General features: G+C 41.2%; 1 protein-coding gene across 4 annotated transcripts in view; it reads right to left on the bottom strand.

The window, feature by feature from the left end:
- Itgb6 (integrin subunit beta 6) overlaps positions 1-25,165 on the bottom strand; it is a 120,955-nt gene that overhangs the window by 48,855 nt on the left and 46,935 nt on the right. For all 4 annotated transcript variants that reach the window (XM_051184600.1, XM_051184597.1, XM_051184599.1 and 1 more), the window contains 5 exons: positions 23,158-23,362; positions 22,357-22,603; positions 8,529-8,694; positions 7,024-7,185; positions 3,905-4,000 (listed from right to left, as the gene is read on the bottom strand). In XM_051184600.1, coding sequence (XP_051040557.1) covers positions 3,905-4,000; positions 7,024-7,185; positions 8,529-8,694; positions 22,357-22,603; positions 23,158-23,362 — 876 coding nt within the window. The remainder of the gene's footprint in view (positions 1-3,904; positions 4,001-7,023; positions 7,186-8,528; positions 8,695-22,356; positions 22,604-23,157; positions 23,363-25,165) is intronic.

Here is a 25,165-nt window from a genome sequence, read left to right as displayed (position 1 = left end):
TGACTTCTTAGAGTAGGCTCTAAAATCAGCCAAAGTACAGCTAGTGAACCTTGCTAACAAAACAAAATTGTATTGGGATCATCAGAATTTGTGGCCAGCTCCAGCATTTGTCATCAACTGTTAAAAATGGAGGTCAGTAAGCCTAGTCTTTTTATTTTATAAATACTGAGGCCAGAGAGACCAAGGGATTCCCACTGAACTGCAATTGTTCTGACCTTTTCCACCAAGTATATTAGGAAACAAAACAACTGAACCAACTAACGAATAACAAGGAAGTCCAATTTTCATTTTATCTCCTTCTAGTTTGCCTTATCTCCTGTCCTCTCTTGCTATAGTGAATAGTCAAAGGGAGAAGGGAAGAAAGAAAATGGGGGTTACTGATTGCTGAAATGTGGAAACTTACGGACAGGGTGTGATTTCCATGAACTGAGCAAAGGCACGACCAGGCCTGCAGCCTGTTACTGCTGCTCTTCAGACTTGCCTGTGATCTGATGTGTGCCAGTGAATGAGCACTCGCCCAGTGGGAAAGGAAGCTGTGGAATTTCTCCAGCAGGTCTGTCCCAAAACAGACAGCATGGCTCTGCCTTCCTCCCTGGTGCCATCTGGCAGGAGACAGGGGCAGCTTAGGCAGCAGAACATCCTGTAGATGGTCAGAGGCCCTGACATCCACAATCTTCATATGCATTTCTCACTTAGAGCATCTAGCCCAATTTTAGAAAGAAATTTTAAATTGTATTTTTATATTCATTTAACAACTTCCCTGAGCCTTGACCTAAACAGGAGCATATGTGAGACACCCTTTAAAGATCTACTAGCTGAGAGCTTCTCATCTCTAAGGGAAAAGGTAAGAACCTATCTGCCTCTGTGCTCATGCTTTACATTATGTTACTCTGTCCTAGTAACCTCAGGACACCGGTTAGAGTGGCTGTAGACAGTAATTGACCTGGATATGTCTGCTGCAAACGGGTTATCTTAGCATCACACAATCAGCACTAGCTTTCCACACATCATATCCTTCCAGCCCGCTGTAGACATACAGGAAACCTATAGTGTAAAGCCTTCCAAATAACATGAGGTGATGAATAATGTGATTTGATAGTATGGTAAAAATACTGATTTAATTGTTTTTATCTCAGCGTCTCACTAGGAAGGAAGGATATCTCAAATCAGACAGTTGGACTTTAAGAGTGTAAACTTCTTCTTTTTTTTTTTTTTTTGCTTAGGTAATCAAATCTTGACTTTAAATGGTATTTAGTACTAGGATGTAATATACTACCTAGTGCTCAGCCGATTATCCATCATTTTCTTTGGACCCTATAATTGGACAGACAAGAAGCTATTCCTAATAATCAGTTTGGTCCTAATTGTCTGTTTGCTGGAGTCTGGGGTGCACACTGCAGTCATACTGGATGGAAAGAGAACTGCTTACTGAGTCCCTTCCACTGTTTGTTCAGATCCTTACAACCATGGGTAGCAGACCCCAACACCTGGGCAATCCAGAGCATCCTACCCAGCTGCCTGAAACAACACTCATTTTTCCTGAATTCCATGAGTGGGCAACATAAATCTTACTTGCTGCAAGACAGAACCACCATTGAACCGCATCCATCCCCTGCAGGCTGTGCAGATACAGAACTGTCCTTATTGTATAACTCAGGCAAACAGTTTACCTTCTTCAATTTCCATTAGATCTCACCATTGGCTATTTAATTTATTCCACTGCTGGCTTATATTTCAACAATTCTTTGGTGCTTTTGTTCTTTATTTCACAGCTACTGCACACATCCTGTTGCCAGCACACACAAGGTATGTTCCAAGAGTTTTAAATGGAAAAGCAACACAGGCCATTATTGGTCTATTTTCTGTTTTCATTACCAATAAAGTGAGATCATGCCAGGTGGTGATGGCACAGGCCCTTACTCCCAGAACTCTGGAGGCAGAGGCAGGTGGATCTCTGTGAGTTTGAGGCCAGCCTGGTCTACCCAGGCAGTAACAGGACAGGCTTCAAAGCTACACAGAGAAACAGGGTTTGAAAGTCAAAACAAAATGAACAAACAAAAACACCAAGAAACAGCATTTTCGAGCTATGTGAAGCCTTCAGGAAATACATGTGGCTGTCATTATCTTTAGACCAAACTGCCTCGTGGCCCCCTACTGTGCATGGCATGATGGGCCATCAGAGGGAAAATGGAGCAATGAGACACCAGTCAGAGCAGGCTGCTGACCTGGCTGCTGGGTTGTGGCTCCCTGAAAATGTCCCTTTGAATTTAGTGGCGCCTGGATGGCAGAGACCACAGTTCATGACAGAACATAAATTCTCCTCATAATGAGATTAGTAGGCAGACAAAATAAATGTCCTGCTGTTGTATTTGAGGCAGGCTATAACTGGTGTTTTCCTTGGGAATGATCATTTCTTTTGCAATAGGAGAGCCACGTGCAAAAGCTAACTTGAATGCAACAGATTCTGTTTCAGCACATAGTTATTTTTCATCCTCCTCTGTCTTCTTAATGGTGGCTTGGGGGAGGCGTCTAAACAGGCCATGGGTCTTAAAGACTATTACCAACATGAATTATGGGGCCTATGTTCATGATCATCAATCTTGTTCCCCAGGCTCCCTTCTGCAGGCAAGTTCTGAGCAGCTCCCAGCCCTGCTGGGGAGGCGGTGCTGTGACCCCTGGGGTCCTCTCACTTTAGCCTTCAGATCAAAGGCAGGGTAGACTCACTATTGTGCTAAGGGTATTTAAAAATATATTTTTACTGCAACTCTACTACTTAAAACCAGTGGAAACCAGTATCACATATGAGGCAGCCTTAAGAAAATGTCTAGATCAGATGACCCGAGAAACAAAACTCTCGAGGGTGGAGCTTGATTGCAATGGACTTCCTTAGTTTGCAGCAGAAGGCACCCTCACCTGGAGTACAATACCCTCCTCTCATTAAAAATGTGAGATAACATCTTCTCCTGGATCCTTTCCATAGAATTTGATGCAAGTTCGTGGGCTGCACCATTCTGAGTATCAAGTACATTTAATCAAAGCCTTCTGGGAAAAAACTCAGAGTATGCCCTGCAAAGTCACCAAGCATGTGAAGAGAGGCCCTTTCAAAAGGAATTGGGAAATCAGAGTCTGAGCTTAGGGGTATTTGACGCTTTCTCATAGAAAACACAATGTCTGCATTTTTCTGCACTCCAGGATTTTCTATGAAACTACATATTTTGAGGAGGCCACTTGCTGTTATCTCAGTTCCCAGCATTTTGACATTTTGCTTTGCTTGGGTGGTAAAGAGACCACAGAAATCTTAAATTTGCACAGGCACTACAGTTTACATGGTGGTTTGCAAAGCATCGTGAGCAATCTAATGAAAGATTTCCCCTTTCCACACTGGTGCCTCCTTCCAAACACATGAACTGCAAACAAACTACAACTGGGGGTGGAAGGATTATTTTTTGGCCCAAATTAAGAACTATTTTTCTTTTCACTTTCTGCTTCTCAAAAGCTTGAGTTGCATCTCTGCTTGAGTCTTTCTGTGTTTGCAATTATTTAGCCAGTGCCCTCACACTATTAATGTCCCTGTTCTCTCTTAACTGCTTGTCAGAGGAAATGCTTATTTTAGTGCCAGTAAGTGACCCACCTACATTCATCAGTCCTCTCTTCTCACCTGCTTTTGTTAATTTCCAACTCTCTTTTCTTTTCTTAATCGTTCTACCATGTCTGCCCCCTGCTTTCTGCTGGTCCTTCCTGCTTGTTATCTAAAATCTAAGCTGCGAAGGAGCGAGCTTGGCCACTCAGTTTACTTGGTATGTGTTAATGATTATCCAACAGCCCTTCCAAGTGTGAGTCACAAAGTTAACCTTAGAGTTTCATGATGCATAAATATCCTTGGAGGGGTTTCTCCAATCCTTACCTCATACAAGTGGACTTGTTCTTGGGTCACAGCAAAGATCAGCAGCACATTGTTTTGTACCAGTTTATCAATGAGTTGACCAATTGTTGGATATTCCTAAAATTGACACATAGACTTAATATCACCTTAATCATAGGAGGTAAAATTTTAAAACATTCCTTTCACAGTTGAAAAAGCCAATGTTTACAGGCATTTTGTGGGTCATTCTAAGGAAACAGTCATGGTTGGTGTTATTCACTTAGCTCAGGAATTGTCCCAAGTCTTAGAAGTTCAGGTTAGCCTTAAGAATGGAGACGGGCAGTATGCTATACATGCCCTCTCTCTCTCCTAAGCAGACCCCCTGGAATTTAGTCCAAGACTTCTAATATGTCATATTGTCTCCCCCAGGTGCCACTCAGCAGCAGGTAGGAATGTTAGACCAGGAGGCAGGGCCGGTAGACTGTGATGTATGAGACAAACTGTGAGGTGGCTCTTGTAACTCTTCCTGGAACTGGATGAGGTGGCATGAAGGTTAAGGAAGGGATGGAGTGCTGATGAATAAATAACACACTATAATTCCTGTGACTGTCTGATTTGAGACGGGCCCACGCCATTTCTCAGCATTGGTTTTATTGCCTTTGCAGTGTCATAAATTGGTGGAATGGGATCCTAAACTTTTTTTTTTTTTTTTTTTTTTTTTTTTAAGTATGAATGGAAATAGTTTGCCCTTGTGGTATGGAAAACGTTCATTGTTAAGTGATGTGAAAAAATTTTAAAAAGTCATCCATTATCAAATTTACAGGTGAATTTACTTTCCAAGTCTAGGAGATAGGAAGCACATTTGCCTCCACTGTGATTTCAAAAACACACAAAGAGGACACGTAGAGGAAGGAACAAGCTGTGGCCAATTAAACAAGGAATACGGATTAAGGCTGCAGTCTGTCAAAGGGGCGGGGGAGAAGCTTTCTGTTCCCCAAGGTGGTGCATTGTTACATTCTCATAGCTGCCAGGATATTTCTGTCTGGGACCATCATTAGGTGCAAGGTTCAAGTTGGGCAAAGGGTGTTCCTTTTTCTAAATTATCCAGAGGAAATTCCCAACTGTGACCCAAGCCGTGAATACCTTTTCTTTTATCTTTTTCTGGTTTTTTTTTTTTTTTGTCACAGCTTACTTTTTATTTTTTATACTTTTCATTTCTTTTATTTACTTGTTTATTAATTTTTATGTCTGTGTGAGGGTGTCAGATCCCCTGGGATAGGAGTTACAGACAGCTGTGAACTGTCATATAGGTGCTGGGAATTGAACCTGGGTCCTCTGGAAGAGCAGCCAGTGCTCTTAACCAGTGAGCCATCCCTCCAGCTCCACATTTGGATTTTTATTAGTAGAAATCCCAGACAATAGACCTTTTCCTTGCTCTGACACATTTAGTGTTATTTGCTTTTCAGTTGCCCAAACTTTAAGTGCCCCTTGCTCTAGAGCCCTGCCACACTGGGTCCTCTTCCCTCCACCAGTGCACATCTGTCTACTGCTTCATGCAGAACCAGGGTCCTACCACACAGTCCACATGGGCTGCTGTTTTGTGTTTCAGTAGAAAACTCAAGGCCAGAAACAGGTCCTACATGGTGGTCCTGGGAATCTAGCTTTGCTTTTAGCATACAAAAATACTCAAAGGACTCAGGGGGACTGGAATGGCCTGTGGTTCTATGCTTTGCAGAAATTTATTCAGAATAATCAATTAAACATTTATTAAATCAGAAGTTCATGTCAGGTAGTGGGCATTGTTTGGTTCTACAATCTTTTGCTTTTCAAGAATCCTATTATGGGGTGCTTGATAAATTAATGACAAAAGGACCCATTTCCTGGAACCTCATTGACTAAAAGACAAACTTTGGTGATAATCACTGTGATTCTCACAGAAAAAGATTGAGATTAGAGACCATGTTTGTATGGGGGAATAAAACAGTTCAAAGATGGGGAAATCTAGATTGAAGTTCAGAATCAGGTCAAAGAATGGCCTAAATTTGTGAACTAGTAGAGCTTGTATAGAATAGATTTTAATACCTTCTTTCTTTCTCTCTTCCTTTCATTTTTTTTTCTTTTGTTTGTTTGTTTTTTTTTTTCCAATTGACATTGGAATTCTGGGCTTTCCCTTCTCCTTCCTATGCATCCTTCTATAAATCATCATTTGAAGGGTCCTTTAACTTAACTTTTTGAGCCATGCTTCCTACTATGTTAAATATGCAAAATAGGACTTTCCCAGGTTGATGGTTCTTTCTTCCATCTTATACACTGTGATGTAGGCACTGAGCTGTTAGGAAACAAAGATAACAAACTAGCCCGGGCTCTGAGGAAAGCACAGAATAACCGAACACATTACCATATAGAGATGTGCATGAAGGCATCCATGAATAAAGGTGAAATGAGAAATGACTGCTTTGGGACATAGTGGAGGTCAAAGAGGGCTCTCTGGGCCTCAAAAGAGAATTTAGATTCTTGAGTACAAGGCATAACATTTTCAAGTCTGGTAGCCACATGGTCTGTTGATGGCAACAGCATTTAGGGTCCTACTGAAGATCAGATGAGAGACTACATGGGGCAAAGATATCTGAAATTTCTACCTAGTTTGACAACAGTCGAGTTTTTCTTTAATTTTCAATGTTACCAGCATTTTTCAGCAACAAAAAACTCAGCTAAGCGTTAATAAGCACCAACCAAACAGTATTTGATTAGCTGTTCCAAACAGAGCACCATGGTCGTAATACAACTGAGGGATAGCAATGCTCAGAAAGCCTTTGGTTGTACTGTTCTGATACGGACCACTGTTGCTGAGAATAGAGAGCTATCTGTGTTGCTTTTTGCTGGCCTCAGGATCTCTATGAAACTGGTGAGGTTCTGGGCTCACCTGTGACGTAACAGGTTTAAACTCTCAACACATGCCCACCAACTACCTAGTGGAGGTCACTTGAGCTCTCTGTGGAACCCACAGTGCAATTGAGGTAGATGAGAATAATTTCTAGCTCCTAAAGTAGAAAATATACACTGCTTTCATTGAGTGAGTCATTTCATATGGCTTCATAGCAGTTGTCATCATGTGGGTCAACATGTGGCTCTGAAAGCTGAAGAGAGTGAAGTTTACATACCAAGACGGTTGACATGGAGTATTCATTCCTGTTGTCCAAGTGACAGAGCCCATCATTGGGAATGACAATGCCTGCCAGCTTGCTGTCCATTCCAAAATGAGAATCGGCATCACTCACGAAAACCAGGAGATGGAGCGAGTCATTGCGCCAGCCAATCTTCTCCTAGAGTGAAAAGGAAGAATAGGTTGTATGGAGATGGGTAGGCAGGCCCGAATTGAGGCTTGTGTGGCTTCTCACATTCGGATTCAGAGCAATGTGTGGATAGCCCATTCTAACCTTTCTATCTATAGAGAACTTGTAGCTTATTAAAGACATGAAATCCTGTAGCATTTGCTTTCTTCTCTTAGAAAATGTTCAGATTTTTTCCCATTACAAAAAAAATGGTTCCACTACAAATAGTGTTGGGGTCATCTTGTCTTCCAGTTATTGATCTTTATTATCTGCTCTCAATTCACCGGGAGGAAAAAAAAAAAGATGTGAGGAGGTAGTGGGAAGGTCACAGTCATTTTAAATTCAAGCTAAATGCAACTTAAATTGGTTATTAAGTAAGCCCGTTTCATTAAAATGTCACCCAACATTTTGGTATGTATTTCTAACAATGTCACCTGAGAATTATACACCTAACATAAGAACTGCTGATTGAAGATGGCCCCAGGGTCCTACTAGTAGAGATTGTCTGCAATTTGTGTCTAGCAGCGATCTCCCAAAACTAATATTAGTCTAGGAAGCCTTGGGTAAAAACTCTCCTGGCTGTCCTAAACCACCTTACCCTTCCTTCCTCCTTTAATTCCTGACCCTTTTGCCTTCTAGAAGCTTCTGCCTGGACATTTCCTTGTATTGCCCATGATGGACTAATGTCTAGACAGGCCTATCATTCTCCTTAGGACTCCTCAAGTAGTCAAGAGGGATCTGGGTCCTGACAGAGTCAATGTGACTTCTGATCTTGACTTTATTAGTTCAAAACAACAGATTTTTATCTTGAGCTATGTAATGAAACTCTGTCTCTCAAAGCCAGGGGTTGGAGGTGCAGCTCATTAGTAGAGTTAGTATAGTGCTTGCCTAGCATTTAGAAGGCCCCACATCATGAAAAGGTGAAATAAATAGTTATGTAATTAAGTTTGCTATATACTGACTCAGACATTTTAATGTTTATTAATGTTCTGCCTTTAATTTTTTTCTACTATAGTTAATTAAAAACAACTAATCTGATCTTTGAATCAAGATTTCTTTATACTGGGACACTTTGATTACTCCAATTCAGACATATAAAACATTCTTCCACTTCAACATGACTAAGGTAAATATTTAGTGGAAGTTTTATATTTTAAGAAAAGGATCAATGTAGAAATATGGTAATCAAAGGAAAAGCAATTAGATAAGTTTCCTGAAGCCGATTTGCTAATAAGAGATGAAATTTATGTTAATAGGATGGAGTAATGACCCAAATCCACCCCCACCCCCCCACCCCACCCCCACCACCACCCCCCCACCCCCGCACACCATACCTTACATACAGCAGCTTGCATAATCGCATCAAATCCACCTTCAGGTGTGTCAATATTAGCAGAAATCTTCTGTTTTCTCACAATTTCATTGAATCTCTCAGCATCATCAGTCAGTGGCAAAATGTGCTTGAATCCAAACGTAGGTAAACAGAAATAGGGTATACTACTACAAAAGGAATATGGAAAAATATTCTTAAATGTGATCCAGTGCAGTTATTAGATCTGATATCCTGGGAACATTTCCTTAAATGATGATTGATTTTTCTAAAGAGCCCAGTAAATCTTAAGTTTGCTGTCTTCCCCATGTTGCCTTTATTGGCTAATACCCATCTGAAGCCTACTGTGTATTGTACACAGCTCAAATGGGGACTGCAGAGGATCCCATCATCAGACCCTCATTCCATGGTGTGTAATCACTACTTTCTATGGCCTACAAACCAAAGTATACCTGATAAGTTAAGTTTACTTGGTGACAGCCACTTTGTGTGACTTTGTGTTCAGCTATCTTGACTTGTTATCAAGCATGAGTCATCCCTAAGAATTGGAGAGAAGATCCTGCCTCCTTTTTCCTCTGCTCTCAACCCTGTCTGCCATGGGCCCAGAGCTCACAGCAAAGCCCTTGGTTTTTGTCTTAGGATTTATGTTGCTGCGATCCAAAACAACTTGGGAAGGAAAGAGTTTATTTCCTCTTACAGCTTGCAGTCTATCACCTAGGGAAGTCAGGGCAGAAACTCAAGGCAGGAGCCTGAGGCAGGAACTGATGCAGAGGCAGTAGAAGAGTGCCTCTTACTAGCTTGATCCTCACCATTTGCTCAGACTGCTTCTCAAAGCACCCAGGAGCATCAGCCCAGGGACAGCAACCCATACAGAGAGCAGGGCCAATCACCAAGCATGACAATGAACCACAGGGCTTGCTTGCTCACAGGTCAATCTGGTAGAGGGTTTTTCTCACCTGGAGAGTTCCTCTTCTGACATGACTCTAGATTGGGTCTAGTTGACATAAACCTAGGAAACAATGTTTCCAAGCACACAGTGATACAACACATGAGAGCAGACCAGCCTGGAACTGAACCTGTGGTTGAAATGTCATGGTAGTATGACACCTGCATCAAAGAAAATGACAGGCGCTGATTGAAGATTCACTCATGTTCATGTTTGGAAGCCAGTTACTAGCTATGCAGGAAACTCTGGGAAAATTACTCAATCCTTTTGAGCTTTGGTCTGTATCTTTAAAAAAAGGAGCCAATAATGTAGGCCCAAGTTTACTCTTTGGACCTTGGGTGCTACAGGATCGCTGGTAGAAATGAAATATCTAGGGCAGTATTTCGGGTCTTCTCCAGAAATGCTAAGTGTAGGATTAGCAATCTGTGTGGTATCAAGCCTTCCAGATGTAGGCTAAGGTTTGCCAACTGTTGGTGTAGAAGAAAAGAGATAGAAAGGAGGAACCCCAGTGAGAGTGTGGCACACTGCCTTAGGCAGCAGAGTGACCTCTGTAGATCACACGTAGTTCCCTGGCCTTAGGTCTACAGATCTGTTGGTCTGTCAGCAGCCCAAGAGCAGTTGCATCTACCAGAGTCAGGTTTCTGTTAGCCACACCTACTTCCTGAGGTAGACCTTGATCTTCATTATTTTTAGATTCTGTATTTTTTAAAGTCATCTAATTCACCCACTTGCTAAGTTGGATCCAAATCACCCAGTCTCTCTGTCTCTCTGTCTCTGTCTCTGTCTCTGTCTCTCTCTCTCTCTCTCTCTCTCTCTCTCTGTGTGTGTGTGTGTGTGTGTGTATGTGTGTGTTACTTGGTTAGAGATAGGGTCTTACTAGTAACCCAGGTTGGGTTTGAAGTCCCCAAGTGAGCTCATGCATATTTTGAGCATATGATCCTCCTGCTTCGGCCTCCTAGGTAGCTGATTAACTCAGTGTTTGTATCATTTTCTTATTCATAGACATAAACAGGGACAGAAAAGAAGTCAATTTCCTTAGGTAAACTGAGGTCAAGCAAGGCAAGACTCTGCTTCTCCTCGAGGCCCAGCACTCACAGCATAAACAAACAAATGACCTTTTAGTAGTGTATTTAGTGCTATCTGGTTTCATTTTTTTTTATTTCTTTATTAATGATTTCACTATTTGAAATGCTCCCCATACCGAAATGTGGTCTAGTGTTCCTAAGTACAACAAGGCTGGGGTGTGATTTGTGTAGAAATAACTTTCCTTCAGACATTACAGTTCAATGGTAATACATCAACAACATTGATTAAATCGGATGCCCTTAAACTGAGATACACTTTAAAACAAAGGTGTTTATTGGCCAATTAACTAAAACAAAAACTTGCAGGAATCTAATTCCTCTTGAAACAATGTTTAATATATTGTAGGTCAATCAGTATTGTGAGTGATGAGAACTGACAGGGCTACAGAACTGAAGGTCTGGGGCGGGGAGTTTCATGGGGACAAAACTGTTGATGTCCATTGAGATGGTCATCTTTTTGTTAGTATACATGCATAGAAAGCAGTTCAGACTCTGTGTCTGAACATAAGCATAAGAACAGGACAGTTTGAGAAGCCTAGCACTGACTGGCTCAGTCCGAATATCTTCAGACAGCTATCCCCAGAAAAGATGCTTCTGGTCCCAGAAGGTCCTTCCTGACCTTTGTTCCACTTCCTCAGCCAAAGGGAGTTTTTAGAATCCACCAGCTAATGGGAGAGGAAGCATGGCAAGAGAGTTGAATGGATGTGGTCCTTGTGTTCTGATGAGTTCATCTAATTATTCTTTATCAGTAAAAAATTGGGAGCCAGGATCGAGGTAAGAACCTGAATGATTAGAGAAATGGCAGAGAACCCACCTCCTATATTTTACATTCCTCCATCCAAAAAAGCTGAGATCCTCTCTCAGCCCCACCTTTCTATTTCCTGTCTCTTATCTTTCCTCAGTCCTCCGAAACCTCTATGGTTAATTTTTGTTAGCTAGTGACTAACTCCACCCTCTGACTCAAAGCAGACTTTATTGTCAGAATGCGATTAAAATAGCACACAACAGCATTCTGTGCTCCCCTAACACACAAGGTTTGTCTATTATTTCACCTGGGTGGACACACCTGGTCTAATTGGCCCAGGAGCAAGTGTGAATTTCCAGGCCACTTTTTCTATGTCCTCTCTGATTCATGATGTTTATTTTTAACTCTCAGAATTCAACTTGCATCAGATTTCTCTGAAGTGCTGACCGTGCATGAACTCTCCCTGGCAGGGTTGTTATGAGACTAAGCAATGCTGCAGCATGGGCTGTGCAGAGGCAATGCCGCTTCTTACAGAGATCACTGCACACAGACCCACACACACCCCAGGACAGACAATGGATTTGATCAGTGATGTCATTAGAACATGCAGTTTCTGACTGCTGCCATTTCTGATGTTAGTATTTCAGGCCATACACCATTCACAACAGAAATGAGAAAAAGCAAGTCACATGACTGGCTAGAAATGTCATCTGAATGTTAGTTTTCATTTTCTTTAATTACTAGGACTCAGTGTTTGTCTATCTTTATTGGCATTTTATTTTTAATCCTTTTTAACTGGCAGGCTTATACCCCTTGCATATTCTTCTATTGGGCCATTTTTATTTTAATTTTGTGTGCACCCTGAACAATACTAATCTCTTATCTTTCTTTTGTCTTTTAATTTTATATTTAGATGTATGCCTTAAACACACACACACACACACACACACACATATATATATATAAATATATATATTTTACTCTCAAATATAAGAAGTATTTTAAAGTGTGATGCAAGGAATAAGTCAAATGTTAAAATGGTTCCAGTGTTCAACATTGCTCACACAGTGTCTGCAGAAGCTGTGGGGAAGCAGACAATGCATTCAGTTTAGAGTAGACATATTAAGCAGTTATCTATCCTTAGACAGGTCACACAGCACTGCTAGATGTCAGAACTAGTTCCCAAAATTCTTGTGAAGATTATATGACATAGGAAGTGGATAGCCATATTTGGCTTAGCCTGTTCCCCGAGACCTAACTAGTTTGAATCCTTTATTTGGGGCTATTGGCTTGCATCACACTGGGGCATCTTCTGGAATAAAAGAACTGCCAACTGACTTTAATGTGAGAAATCTGCATCTTCGATGCTTGGAATATCTCCTCTTAGAGGAGACTCTGAGGAAATGACTCTGTGTGTGTGTGTGTGTGTGTGTGTGTGTGTGTATGTGTGGTTTGTGTGTGTGTATGCTGTGTCTGTGTGTGTGTGTGGATGTGGTGTGTGTGTGTGTGTGTGTATGTGGTATTTGTGTGTGGTGTGTGTGTATGTTGTGTGTGTATGTGGTGTGTGTGTATGTGGTGTCTGTGTGTATGTTGTGTGTGTATGTGGTGTGATGTGTGTGTGGTGTGTGTGTGTGGTTTGTGTGTGTATGTGGTGTGTGTATTTGTGTGGTTTGTGTGTATATGTGGTGTGTATGTGCGTGTATGGTGTGTGTGGTGTGTGTGTGTGGTTTGTGTGTATATGTGGTATGTGAGTGTGGTGTGTGTGTATGTTGTGTGTGTGTATGTTATATGTGTATGTGTGGTGTGTGTGGTGTGTGTGTGTGTGTATAGTGTATGTGTATGTGTGTATGTGTGTGTGGTGTGTGCACATGTGGAGACCAGATGTAAACTTTTGATGTCTTTGCTAATTACTCTCTACATTATTATTATTACTATTATTATTATTTTGTTGCTGGCAGGATCTCTCATTCAGCCCAGAGCTCACCAGTTTGGCTTGCCTTGCATTCTCTAGAGACCTTCCGATCTCCAGCTCCCCAGCAGCAGGACTGCAGGTGCACACTGCAGCACCAGCTTCTTGCATGGGTCCTGGCATCTGAACTCGGGGCCCAATGCCAGTGGAGCAAGCACCTTACTGACCAAGCCATCCTCCAGCAGTGAACTAACTAGCATTACTATCTTATGAGAGCTCTATGATTTTGGAAAATGAGTGAAAATTTAATATTATTCATTCATCTGATTAAATGACAGGGAACATGTAGGGAAAGCAAAGCAGAATGTTGGGATGGGTCACAGCTGGGAAACCTGAATAGAGACCCTAGTGTCATCAGAGACCTGCCTCTAATGAGTGGCACATTTGAACGCTACTTTCTCAGCATCACAGCTAAAGCGAAGAGGTTCTTCTCCCCAAGTAACAATTCCCGAGGACCTAGACAACAATGGATTTACATTTTAGTTGTAGGATAATTATGAAGCACAATATAAAGAGGTACATTTTTGTTAATTGTTTTAAAATAAGAAAGTATTGATAAAATAAAACTATACTTTTCTTTCTCTGTCAGGAATTAAAAATGATTTCTAATCCCTTCTTTTTACCTGTTTTTTCCCCCTTGCACACACCTTTATCTCTGCAGAGAGAAGCTATATACTGCCGTATCCACAGTACAGAAAAGCCCTTTAAGCACTTTATAGCTTCCACTTGCTGTTTACTGTGTGGTTTCAGTCAGTTGGAGAGTAATATTGGAGCAGGGGCCTCCCACATGTTGAGGCGCTTGCACCAAGCTCTACTCAGTGTCCTGAGAGGAGTTTCTCAGGAAGCACTAAGCTTAATAAAAGTGGAAATTCTTGTTCTACCTGATTGTCCTGGAGGAACTATTACAAATGATTAATTGCATTTGCTGGGCATCTCCGAATACATGGTTTTTCTTCAACATGTGGAGAGTTTGCACAGAGCATTTCTGCTGCCCACGAAATACAGAGAAGAAGCATCTGCATGAACAAGCTGACTTGGCCCCTTTTCCTGGAGCATCATTTTCACCTGAAGGAATGATTGGCAGCTAAACTTGAGTTAATCCAACTTGAATATTTGGCAGACATGTTCTTAAAAATGAACAAAGCAGGACTGTCATTTCCATGAATATAAATGCTGGCACTTGCTGCCAGTAGTGAAATTCAAGGTAACTAGAATATTTGAATTGAGGGACTTGCTCATTTACTACTTGAGAGACTGACAACACACCCAACATTTTGCAGTACTTCAAGGCACATGTGATGAGGTTGGTGGTGATATTAACAAGCATCACTTTTGATATCATGGATTATGGGAGATGTGCATTGCAAACTGTGAGTGGTAAGGGTCACTCACATGCAGGCAGATCAGTGGACTGCAGTGTAACAGAACAGGGAGTGTCAACTGACACGGTTTCAGGTTCTACACTGAAACATTCACTCATCACCTAGTCTATTGCAAGAGTGGACAACTGGACACAGTCATTGGACATAGTGATCAGGTGAGATTCTCCTTTGACAAATTCATTTCCGTGAGAGGTTTGACTTTCTTTGAGGAGTTCTATCAAAAATACTGTAGTAAGTTAAATGCAAAAGTGGATATGGCAATCTAGTTGCCTTCAATTAAACCAGCTGCTTTAGAAATTTGCAAAAAAAATTATAGACTATTATTATTCTATTTGTTAACAAAAAACTTTCTGATTATTTGCATTTTTGTTTTGAAAATGTAGTTACTGTTCATTAAAACATGTTATAACAATATGCAATATTTCTTAGTGTAAATATTAAGCCAGCAAATAAATGCTTACTTGTTCTATTATATTCTGATAAAGTAAATATTAAAATATATAACCCATATAAACTGAAGCTCTCTTGGAGGCATATCATCATCATTATTGTCATCATCATCACCATCATCATCATCGTCATAGGCAGAGTCTCTCTTTGCAGGTCAAATTGGACTTATGCTTGGTATCCTTTTGGCTTGGCCAAATGAGGGCTGGGGTTAGCAGCGTACAATACCATACATGGGTGAGGTATTATTATTATTTTATTATTGCTCTCTCCTCGGTGTGTGTGTGTGTGTGTGTGTGTGTGTGTGTGTGTGTGTGTGTGTGTGTGTGATGTATGTATATGAGTAAGGTCAGAGGACAATTTTCAGGAGTCTGTTCTCTCCTACCATGAGATCCAGGGATTGAGCATGGGTCATCAGGTTCCCATGGCAAGTGCTTTTGTCTGTTGAGCTAAAATGGAATGGCCCAAGAGGTGTTAATTTATAAGGGTATAAAGGAGTCCTGAGATTTGAAAGTTTGGGGACCACTAGATGGAAATAACTAGAGATGAGGTAATGGGTTAATGAAAGAAAGGAAATTGATGCTTATCTTGAATGTCTATTGTTCTGAGCTCATTCAATCTCTTGATTACTCTAGCATCAGTATCCATCAGTGTATATGGATAAACTACAAAGTCTGATGCATATTACAAAACGTTTCCAGGCTCTTTCCTCTTATCTTTCATTGTCTTCTTACTTGATAAAATTTTACTCTATACTTACAAGATTTGGTTTGATTAAGAAATGTGAGTTTTTATCATATATATGTGGGGGGGATGCTAGCTGAACAGAGGAATTTAGAGATACAATGGAAAGAAAAACATAGTGTTGCAATTTTTTAAAAAGTACTTTCAGTTTACAACTTGGATGATAAATTTTGCCAGGAAGAAATAGAGAAGCAGCTTTAGCCAACATGATATATAGATTCGTTCAAGAGACCAAATGTGTAATCTTCCTTTAGGTCCCTAGCAGCTACACACTGTGCAGTGGTCTGGTCCCCTCTGGTCATGCCCTATTGTTACTAGTGGCACCTGCTATTGAGAACTTAGCAAGGTCAAGTCAAATGCTTCCATTCATGATCTGACCTAATCCTCACAACCACTCTGTGTGATTAGAACTAGAGCTCTCAGTTTACTGAAAAAGAAACATGATCTGAGAAGAGAAATGACCCAGCTAAGTCCATGTTAGGAGTGACTCAACGAGCCAAGACTCCACCCAGAGCTGACTCTGGAGCCCATGTTGTCCTCATCCAAGGTGCCTGTCTACTAAAGAAACCCAGTTCCCTGTGGAATGGGTTCAGATCCCCTGCCCCCGGATATTTCCACATTCAGCACACTGCTTGAGGCTCTGCAATTTTGTTTTTAATGAACAAAAGTATGAAAGACTGCTTGAATAAAAGCCAAGCATGTTTGCTCACACCAATTATCTCAGTAGTTGGCCTAAGGCAGGATGGTTGCTTTAATTTCAAGGCCAGTCATGCCGTATGGCAAGTTCTAGGCCAGTCTTGGCTACAGCATGAGCCACTGTCTCAAACAAAACTAATGTTGAAATTATCATACATAGAACTAAATATAAAGCCAAACTACTTTTATTTTTCCAGAAGCCTCTTTTAGGACTAGGTTTCATTGCTAATTCAAGGTGTTGCCTCCTAATTTAGTCGAGTCATCTAACTTTGTTAATTTTAATTGTTTCTCTGATAGCATTCTATACTCATTGTTTCCCTATTGTCAAATTGCTACATCTTATCTGACCCAAAACAGGGAGAATTAATCAGAAGTACTTGGTACTGATGGACTTGCCCCATTAGACTGTACTAAAGCTTGTTGCAGGAGGACATGGGATATGCCAAATAGTTTCATGCAAACTTTAGGCAGGTGCAGAGCTCTTCAGTTTACCAAAGAAATAGAAACAGAAGGGAGGCTGTTATATCAGATGAGATGTTCTCAGTAACAAATGTATTGACTTTTACAGATGGACCAAGTCATTGCTAACAGTGGCCACACCTTATTACTTAATATTTGCCATTCTTAAAGAATGCATCTGAGTCATTGTCACTCTTCCTAGACATCTGCATGTCTTATGTTACAGGATTTGCTAGAAGCCACCTACTGTCTATCCAGAGAGGACAGAATCCTGATGTTTAGGGGTGGAATGTGTTTCCTTTTAGCTATCTTTGTTATGTAAAGAGACAAGATTTTTGGATAAAAATTTTGGCTAAACTTCGTAAATTGGGAAAATAAAATTCAGCATTCATTTGTACTTAAGAAGAGAAAGGCACCAAACAGAACTAGGAGGGACTTTTCTTGCCCTATAAAAGAAACTGAAAACATCACTAGCTGACAATACATTCCACGATGAAACTGAAGCATTTCTTTAAAGCCCATTGACAAGGACAGCTCTGTCCTCTCTTGCCGCATCAATTAGAAACTGTGCTGTGGATCCTACATAAGCAGTGATCCTAGATAATGCAATAAGGCAGGAAAAATAAACAGAGCAATGGACATTGAAGAAGATATTATTACTCACGGATATGTGACTTAGAAAATCAGAAGTCTACAAAAGCAGGTGAGAATTAATGAGAGGAAATCTATAAAGGTTTCAGGACAAAAATGAATCTCCAAACTATGTTGCATTTTAATAAATTACTATTGAAAACTGAGTTTTTACAAGTTTCTAGGAATAGATAATATAAAGGCAGAAAAAAAATTAAAGCTTTTTCTTTTTTACATTGAAATCAGTGAAGTGGTTAACAGAGACATTTAACAAGAAACAAAGAAACAGAGATATTGTCACATGACTTGACCAGAAAGTTCAAGAGGTTTAAATGGTACAGTTTCCCCAAACTGATCTGTGGTTTCATTCCAGTCTCTTTCAAAATCTCAATTATATTTTTCAGAGATATTGATAAATTGATTCTGAAATCTATGTGGAAATGCGACACTAGGAAAATCAGAAGAAAGACAGCATTGGAGAACTTGCTTTCCTGCAAGCAAAACTTGATCCATATTAATGGGATCAATGAAAGAGAAGTGAATGTCCACATTTAGACTCACACGCAGCCAATTGGTTTTTCACAGTGACATCAAGTCAACTCAGTGGGGAAACTATGCTTAACAAATAGTTCTGGAATCACCAGTTCCACGTGGGAACAAAAGATGAATGAATCTCAACGGTTTTCATTCTCAATATAAAAATGCATTAGGTTGTGATCACGGGTCTAAATGGAAGACCTTTAATTTTAAAGTTTCTATAAGAAAATATGGAAGATATTTTTTATCACTTTAGAAAAGGACGGAGTTTCTCAGCACAAAAAATTATGAACTACAAAATTAAAAACTGATAAACTGATCTTCATAAAAAATTAAAAAAAGATATTGTTAGTAACCTAAGCTACAAACTGACAAGAATATCTGAGAAACATATTGGACAAAGAACTTGTATCCAAAATACATAAAATAGGTGTAGGGGAGATGGTTCAACAGCTAAGAGCACTTACTGCTCTTGCAGAGGACCCAGGTTCCTTACCAGCATCCACACCATCAGCAACTCCAGTTCTGGGGGTTCTGAATTCCCCTTCTGGATTCTGAGGGCACTGCATATACATGGTGCACAGACACACAAAACACTGGTACTCATAAAATAAAAATAAAAGAACTCATACAAAACAATATTAATAATATAATTTTTATATTATTATATTATATATATTATATAATAAAATTTTTAAATGGTTAAAAGATTGAAAAAGATATTTCCCAAAATACGACTTTAGGACAAATAAAGACATGAAAAGATGTTCAACGTCATTCCTCAATAAACACAAATTAAAGCAACAACATTGCAAACTTATCAGAATATCTGAAGTTAAAAGGACTGACCTTTTAGTGAAAATTTAGTAATTCTAATGCTAATAACACCACCATCCACTGATGATAGTGTGTGTGTGTGTGTATATCACAGAAAGCTTGAAAACTGTTCTTGGAAACAAAAGGTAGCACATCTATGTGGCAGAGAGTCTGGTAGTTTCTTGACAATTAAAAAAAAGTTGTACAATTCAAATCTATTCTATCTATGCATTTAAGAGAAATAAAAGTACATCTTTTGTAAAGATTTATATGTAAGTGGTTATACCAACATTTTCCACAGCAGAAACCAGAACGTGGCAACAACCTAACTATCCATCAAGGGAAGAATGAATGATGAAATTGTAGCAGATTTATAAAGGGCCTTGTGTTAAAATGAAGAGGAGCAGACAGCTCATGTGCACAACAAAGTCAAAAAGACATCTAAAAGCAGTTTGTTGAAAAAAGAAGCCAGAAACCAGGAGCAGGTGAGCCAGCCCGAGGGCATGAGCAAGGGGAGCAAGGGCCTCACTACTTGTCTGGCATGTGGCAGCGTGGGAGAGAAAGAAATGCCCTCTGCATTGCCCCGCATCCCTCTACACCTGCTGGCACCTGGAGCATGAGAGTGGAAGAGCTGTCCCTGCCCCTCACTGGCTGCAGCACTTGGGAGAGCAGGCCCTGCAGCTCACCTAAGCAGCACAAGAGCTGACCCCCATTGGCAGGGGTACCGGTAAGCTGGCTCTGAGGGTGTGAGAGCAGGAGAGCTGGTCCCACCTCCCTCATCTGCCCTACAGTATCCACAGCAAGTGAAAGATGTCTTCCCCTTTTTGCTCCTTGCCACCTGAGAGCAAGAGAGCTGGCTCTGAGGTCACAAGAGCAAGACAGCTGGCCCTGCCCCTTATCAGCTGCAGCACTTGGAAGAGTGACCCCTGCAATTCACCTGAGCAACATAGTGTTGCTCACCACCCTGGTGGTGAGGTTTGGGTGAGCTCAGGGCCAAGAGCAGGAGAACAGGCCCTATTCTTTGCTCCTTGTTGCAAGGGGTGAACTAGCTGGGGGCAGTGCTGGAGAGCTCACCCTGGTGGTGAGGATGGGGAAGAACTGGTGGGTGACCAACTCAGCCTCTACCCAGGCACAGAAACCAGGGCAATGAGTTAGATGGCTCATCCCAACATCCAGTCCATCTATGATCTGCTGCAGCATGTGTAGGGGCCGGTCCTGCAGACCCAAAGCGGCAGGATCTCCGTAACAGAGGACAACAACAGGATATCGGAGAGGAGTCCCAGTGAGGGTTCAGTATTGATAGTGCAGCAGAAACCAGAGGCCTGAAATGACTAATTGCAGTGTAAAGGCTGCAGGTAAAGTAAATATGGACTAAAGGGTGTACTGTGTAACACTACAGTTTCCAAGAAGAGATGTTTATGAATTTGTTCTTCTTTTATTTTCTTTTATTTTATGGGGGGGGGCGATTGCAGGGGCAAAGGCTGGATTCAAGGGAACAGGGAGATGGGTGGGATCAAGATGCAAGCTGTGAAAGCCACAAAGAATCAATAAAATGTTTGAAAAAGAAAGAAGGAAGGAAGCCAGGCATGAAGAGTGCATACTACACATTCTTACATCTATATGAGAGCCAAGAACAAGCAAAAACAATCTAAACAATAGAAATCAGAAAGTGGTTGCTTCTGAGGAGGCAGAACTGACTACACTGGGCCAGGAAGAATCATTCCAAGGGGAAGACAAGTCTGGAATGTTGATTATCTTGGTTCATTCAATTACCAAACTCATCAAACAGCATTGTTTGCTGTGGGCTTTTCTAGAACACTCCAATTAGCTCTTTATTGATCTGCCTACTTCCCTTCCTTTCTTACTTCCTGGAATGGGCACATGATTAGTGCCCCAGCAGCCTTTTAGGACCATGAAGACAAAACCCATGACAGATAGACAGACAGACAGACAGACAGCAGGAAAGCCTTGGATTCCCATATGTGGAGTGGTAAGCCAGCTCTGAACTACCCTTCTCCAGACTCCTCTATATGGAGGAGAGAGAAACAATTCTCCTTTTAAGCCAGTGTCTTTATGACTTGCAGCCAAACACAATTCCTGAGAATTAGAATCAGTAAGAATTTCCTTTCAGAGTAGAATTGTTTGGCCTATGTCAGATTACAGTTGAGAACTATACTAACTATACCTCCTCCTTCTCCTTCAATACAGGGTTCCTCTGTGTAACCCTAGCTGTCCTGGAACTTGCTTTACAAAACAGGCTGTCCTTGAACTCAGAGATCCACCTACTTTTGCCTCCCAGGTGCTGGAACTATAGGCATGTGCCACCACCACCCAGCTTATGAGAACTACACTAAACTTCTAAACTGAAATAACATTATTTGCTTCTTATAGATACTGCTCCATTTGATGTATTAAAATATTAAATACTAACATACATTTGGGAAATGTGTGTGTGTGTGTGTGTGTGTGTGTGTGTATGTGTGTGTGTATGAGAGAGAGAGAGAGATTGTAGTATAAAGCTAATGCTTTGACTCAAACTGGATCTTTTCACGAATCCTTGTTCAGTCACGTGGTCTTGGGTAACTTGCTGACCTCTCCAAGTTCCTTGCTACTTCTTCTGAGTACAAGACTCAAAGAGACCACTTTCAACCTTCCATCATTATAAAGATGCATAAGAAGTATTCAGCATAGAGGCTGCCATGGAGCAAATGGTAGCTCCTTTTCAGAGGAAGGATATTAAATAACTTGCTTGATTTTTGAACATGTCATTGACCATACAAGTAAGCCATCACAGAGCAATTTGCCCTTGACTATCATCTGCATAATACATAGTTTTAATGGTTGGCTATAACATTTTATAATAGGCTCACTGCCTCATTTCCTGTTGAGTTTAATTGCAGTAAAGGCTCCTGCTCTCTGAAATGAGAAAAAGCCACATTTCCCAAAGTGCGTCAGAGAAAGCTGCAAAAATAGTTATTTTGATAGAAAGACTCAGGAAAAAAAAAATGTAGGTTCTTATGAAATAGCTCTAGAAAGCGGTGGTTACTGAGGACTGAAGATCTCAGAGGGACTGGTAAGTGTGGCCTGTGTAGCCCACAGTGAAAGACAAAGTCTACTTGCCCACAGGCAGGAAACCTACTTGGCTATATCCTGACCTGCAAACCTGGCAGATGATGTAGGGTCTGTGGACTGGAACCATGAAGTTATGATGACCCCACCTTGGCTGGAAACTACCTAGACCACAGAGAATTGCTGAGATCCCAACATGAGAAAGAAATGCCAGGGTGTTAACAAGCTCCTGGCAGGGCAGATTGGGTGTGTGCATTACATCTGTAGAAACCAGTGCCTGAGGATGCCAGGGAGTTCACTTACTTACCTGCAAGGGTTGGTGATTTCCTCTGGTGTTGTTTTCATAAAAGGAGAAACGGGCTTTTCCACAAAAGAGCCAAAGCCCAGTCTAAAGTTGCTGGTTAATTTAGACATCTCTTTGGCAAGCCGGGAGCCCAGCTCTTTGATTGTGTTGAGGTCGTCATCCATGGAGGCCGAGAGATCCATGAGGTAATACAGATCTACTGGGTAATCTTCCGTTTGGCGGACTTGCACTTGCAGAGTCTGCTCGACACCTGTAATAGCCCATGAGAATGGCACATCTATAAACACAGCAGTTATTTGTAATGAACCAGTCTTAGGCTAGCTGGCTACTATATTTCAGTGAGACCTTATTAAGGTGCATGCAATCTCACAAACTGTGTGGTAGCATTTATAAATGAGCACATCCTTGCAAATCTCTCAGTGGTGAGTTTCGAAGGGCTGGAGGAGGTGTATATGGAGATATTTTATATCTCCTTGGGAGAAGTAGCATCCATTTAGATGAAAGATAAGCTGTGTTTTTTGTGTGTGTGGCTTTAGAAAAGGTGAACCGAATAGAGGGCAGATCAAATCCACATTTCAGTCCTTGAAGAAATGTGCAGTCATGTAAGTGACATTTGAGTAATTTGAACGGTCACCGCTAGAGAAGCTGTCTTCAGTGACACAATGAAGGGACATGGTAGTAATTCCCCATTTCTCGCAGTTTGGGGAATGGGAATCCCAATAACCAATGATGTGTGTTGGGCACTAGTGGGATTAGTGGGCAGCAAGTCACAGACACAATGCTAGGAAACCAATCGTTCCATACCTGGCCTCAATTTAAGAACCAAGCTTTGGGGAGAGATCTGAACAATGTCAGAGCTATTCTTCTGTCGGCCTACGCTGAGAGGCTTATTTTGAAGGATTTCCACTTGGGAGACAGGGTTTTCGATGAAGGGTAATTGACATCCTTTGGCCAAGAGATTTGCTGGGGTGTCACACCTTTCTCCAGCTCCAGACAGGTGGGTAAAATTCTAAAAGGGGAAAAAATTATAAAGAGGAGAATAAGAAAAATTTGTATCTCTTGCTAACATGCCAGGCATTATTTTTTGTATGTTTTGTGAGATAAGTATGTACCTCATACCCCCATGAGACTGGTGGTGATTGGCAGGTGGAGTTATTTTGAGTAACACTGGAGCCTCTTTTTAATTATGCTCAGTCAAATTCATCTAACTGTTTGTTTTTTCAAAGCCCATGTCTGGAAGTTTCTCCCATGATCTGAGTAGATCTTTAAAATGACTGCGTTCCCAAAGTTGACTTTTTCCTGTGACTTTATTTGTTCTGGAAGAATGGCTGGTTTCTGGACTCCTAGAACTGTCATGCTTTTTATGTCTGTCACAAACCCAGGGAGATGTTTCCTTTGGATTCCTAAAGGACAGGGCACCTGACATCTCCCTGACTGGCACTCAGCTGCCCTATTCGTTGATGTAGTCCCTGCGATCACTTGGCCGAAACAGACCTCTCAAGGACTTTGAGCTCAGTGTCTTAAAGAATTCCAGTTCAAGGTCTCTTAGAGCTTTCTTTCAGGCTTAGAAGTTGAAAGAGAGGATGGTTTAAAGTCTGTATTCTGTCTGGGATCCTAGAAAAATCCCAGCTCTTCTGGTCCAGCCAGACAGAAGGCTGAGGGGTGTAGAGTGTAGCAGGGATGCAGCTACTCCAATCTTACAGCACCCAGAGCAGGTGCTGCTGATAGGCAAAGTTGTTTCCAACTATGGGCAAAACTGAACCGAGACCCTTGGATTTGTGTGTGTGTGTGAGTGTGAGTGTGTGTGTGTGTGTGTGTGTGTGTGTGTGTATGTGTGATGGGCTCCTGGAGGCCAGTTTGGTGTCTACTAAGAACCAAACTAATGCTTATATCTTTTCCTTATCCCTTAGGATTCTAAGCCATGTCTTCTATTTTCACCAGCTAGGAAAGTTACATTTCTTCTAAAATGGACTTTTGAAAATACAATTTGTTACTGCCAATCAGATGTATTGAGATTTGAGGCTCTATCCTGAGTATGGCAAACTGCAACTTCCCATGATGTAACAAAGGCAAACAGTGGCTGGATGAGGCCTCAGAATCCTTCCTAACACACTGCAGTGGCTATCAGCTGTGTTTAGCCTTTGCCAAAAGAGAAGAGGTGGTGTGAACTGAGAAACAGTTTGTGAATACTTTAAGCTTTGTTCATTCTTTGTTCTAATGGCCACATCTGTTTGCTGTAGCTGATTAGCTCAACAGCTAAGATTGCTTATTGCTCTCTCAGAGGACCCAAATACATTCCCAGCACCTGTATCTGGAAATGCACAACTATAGCTCCTTCTTCTGGCCTCCACGAGTACATAGATGGACACACACACACACACACACACACACACACACACACACACACACACACAGTAAACATAAATTCTAGGTTGAATTTCTTTGTCTCTGCCATGAAACTAATATTGTATTCTAGATAATGTCCAAGGAACATATGGGCTTGTTTCTTATTGAATACTGCATTTGCTATTTGAACTCAAAAGAGCATAGTTGTCTTGAATTTTGTTTGTGGCCCAAGCAGTTGAGGCAGTGGAGGGGTTTATGCTTTCCTATCTATAAGGTGACCCTCTACAGATGTGGAATGTGGGTCGTAACAGTTATAGCCCAGTTCTAAGCTGGGCATCTAGATTCCTTTCCCCTTGAGAATGCTACTGGGCTCTTGTTGGCATTTATAAGCATTGGTTGGCATGTAGAGTCTTTCCAGTGGGTGGGACTTAAAATCCAGAAAGCCAAAGGCCTCTTTGTCTAGGTG

Source organism: Phodopus roborovskii, unplaced genomic scaffold (assembly GCF_943737965.1).
Source record: "Phodopus roborovskii unplaced genomic scaffold, PHOROB, whole genome shotgun sequence".
Lineage (NCBI taxonomy): Eukaryota > Metazoa > Chordata > Mammalia > Rodentia > Cricetidae > Phodopus > Phodopus roborovskii.
This window is presented reverse-complemented; position numbering and strand designations above follow the sequence as displayed.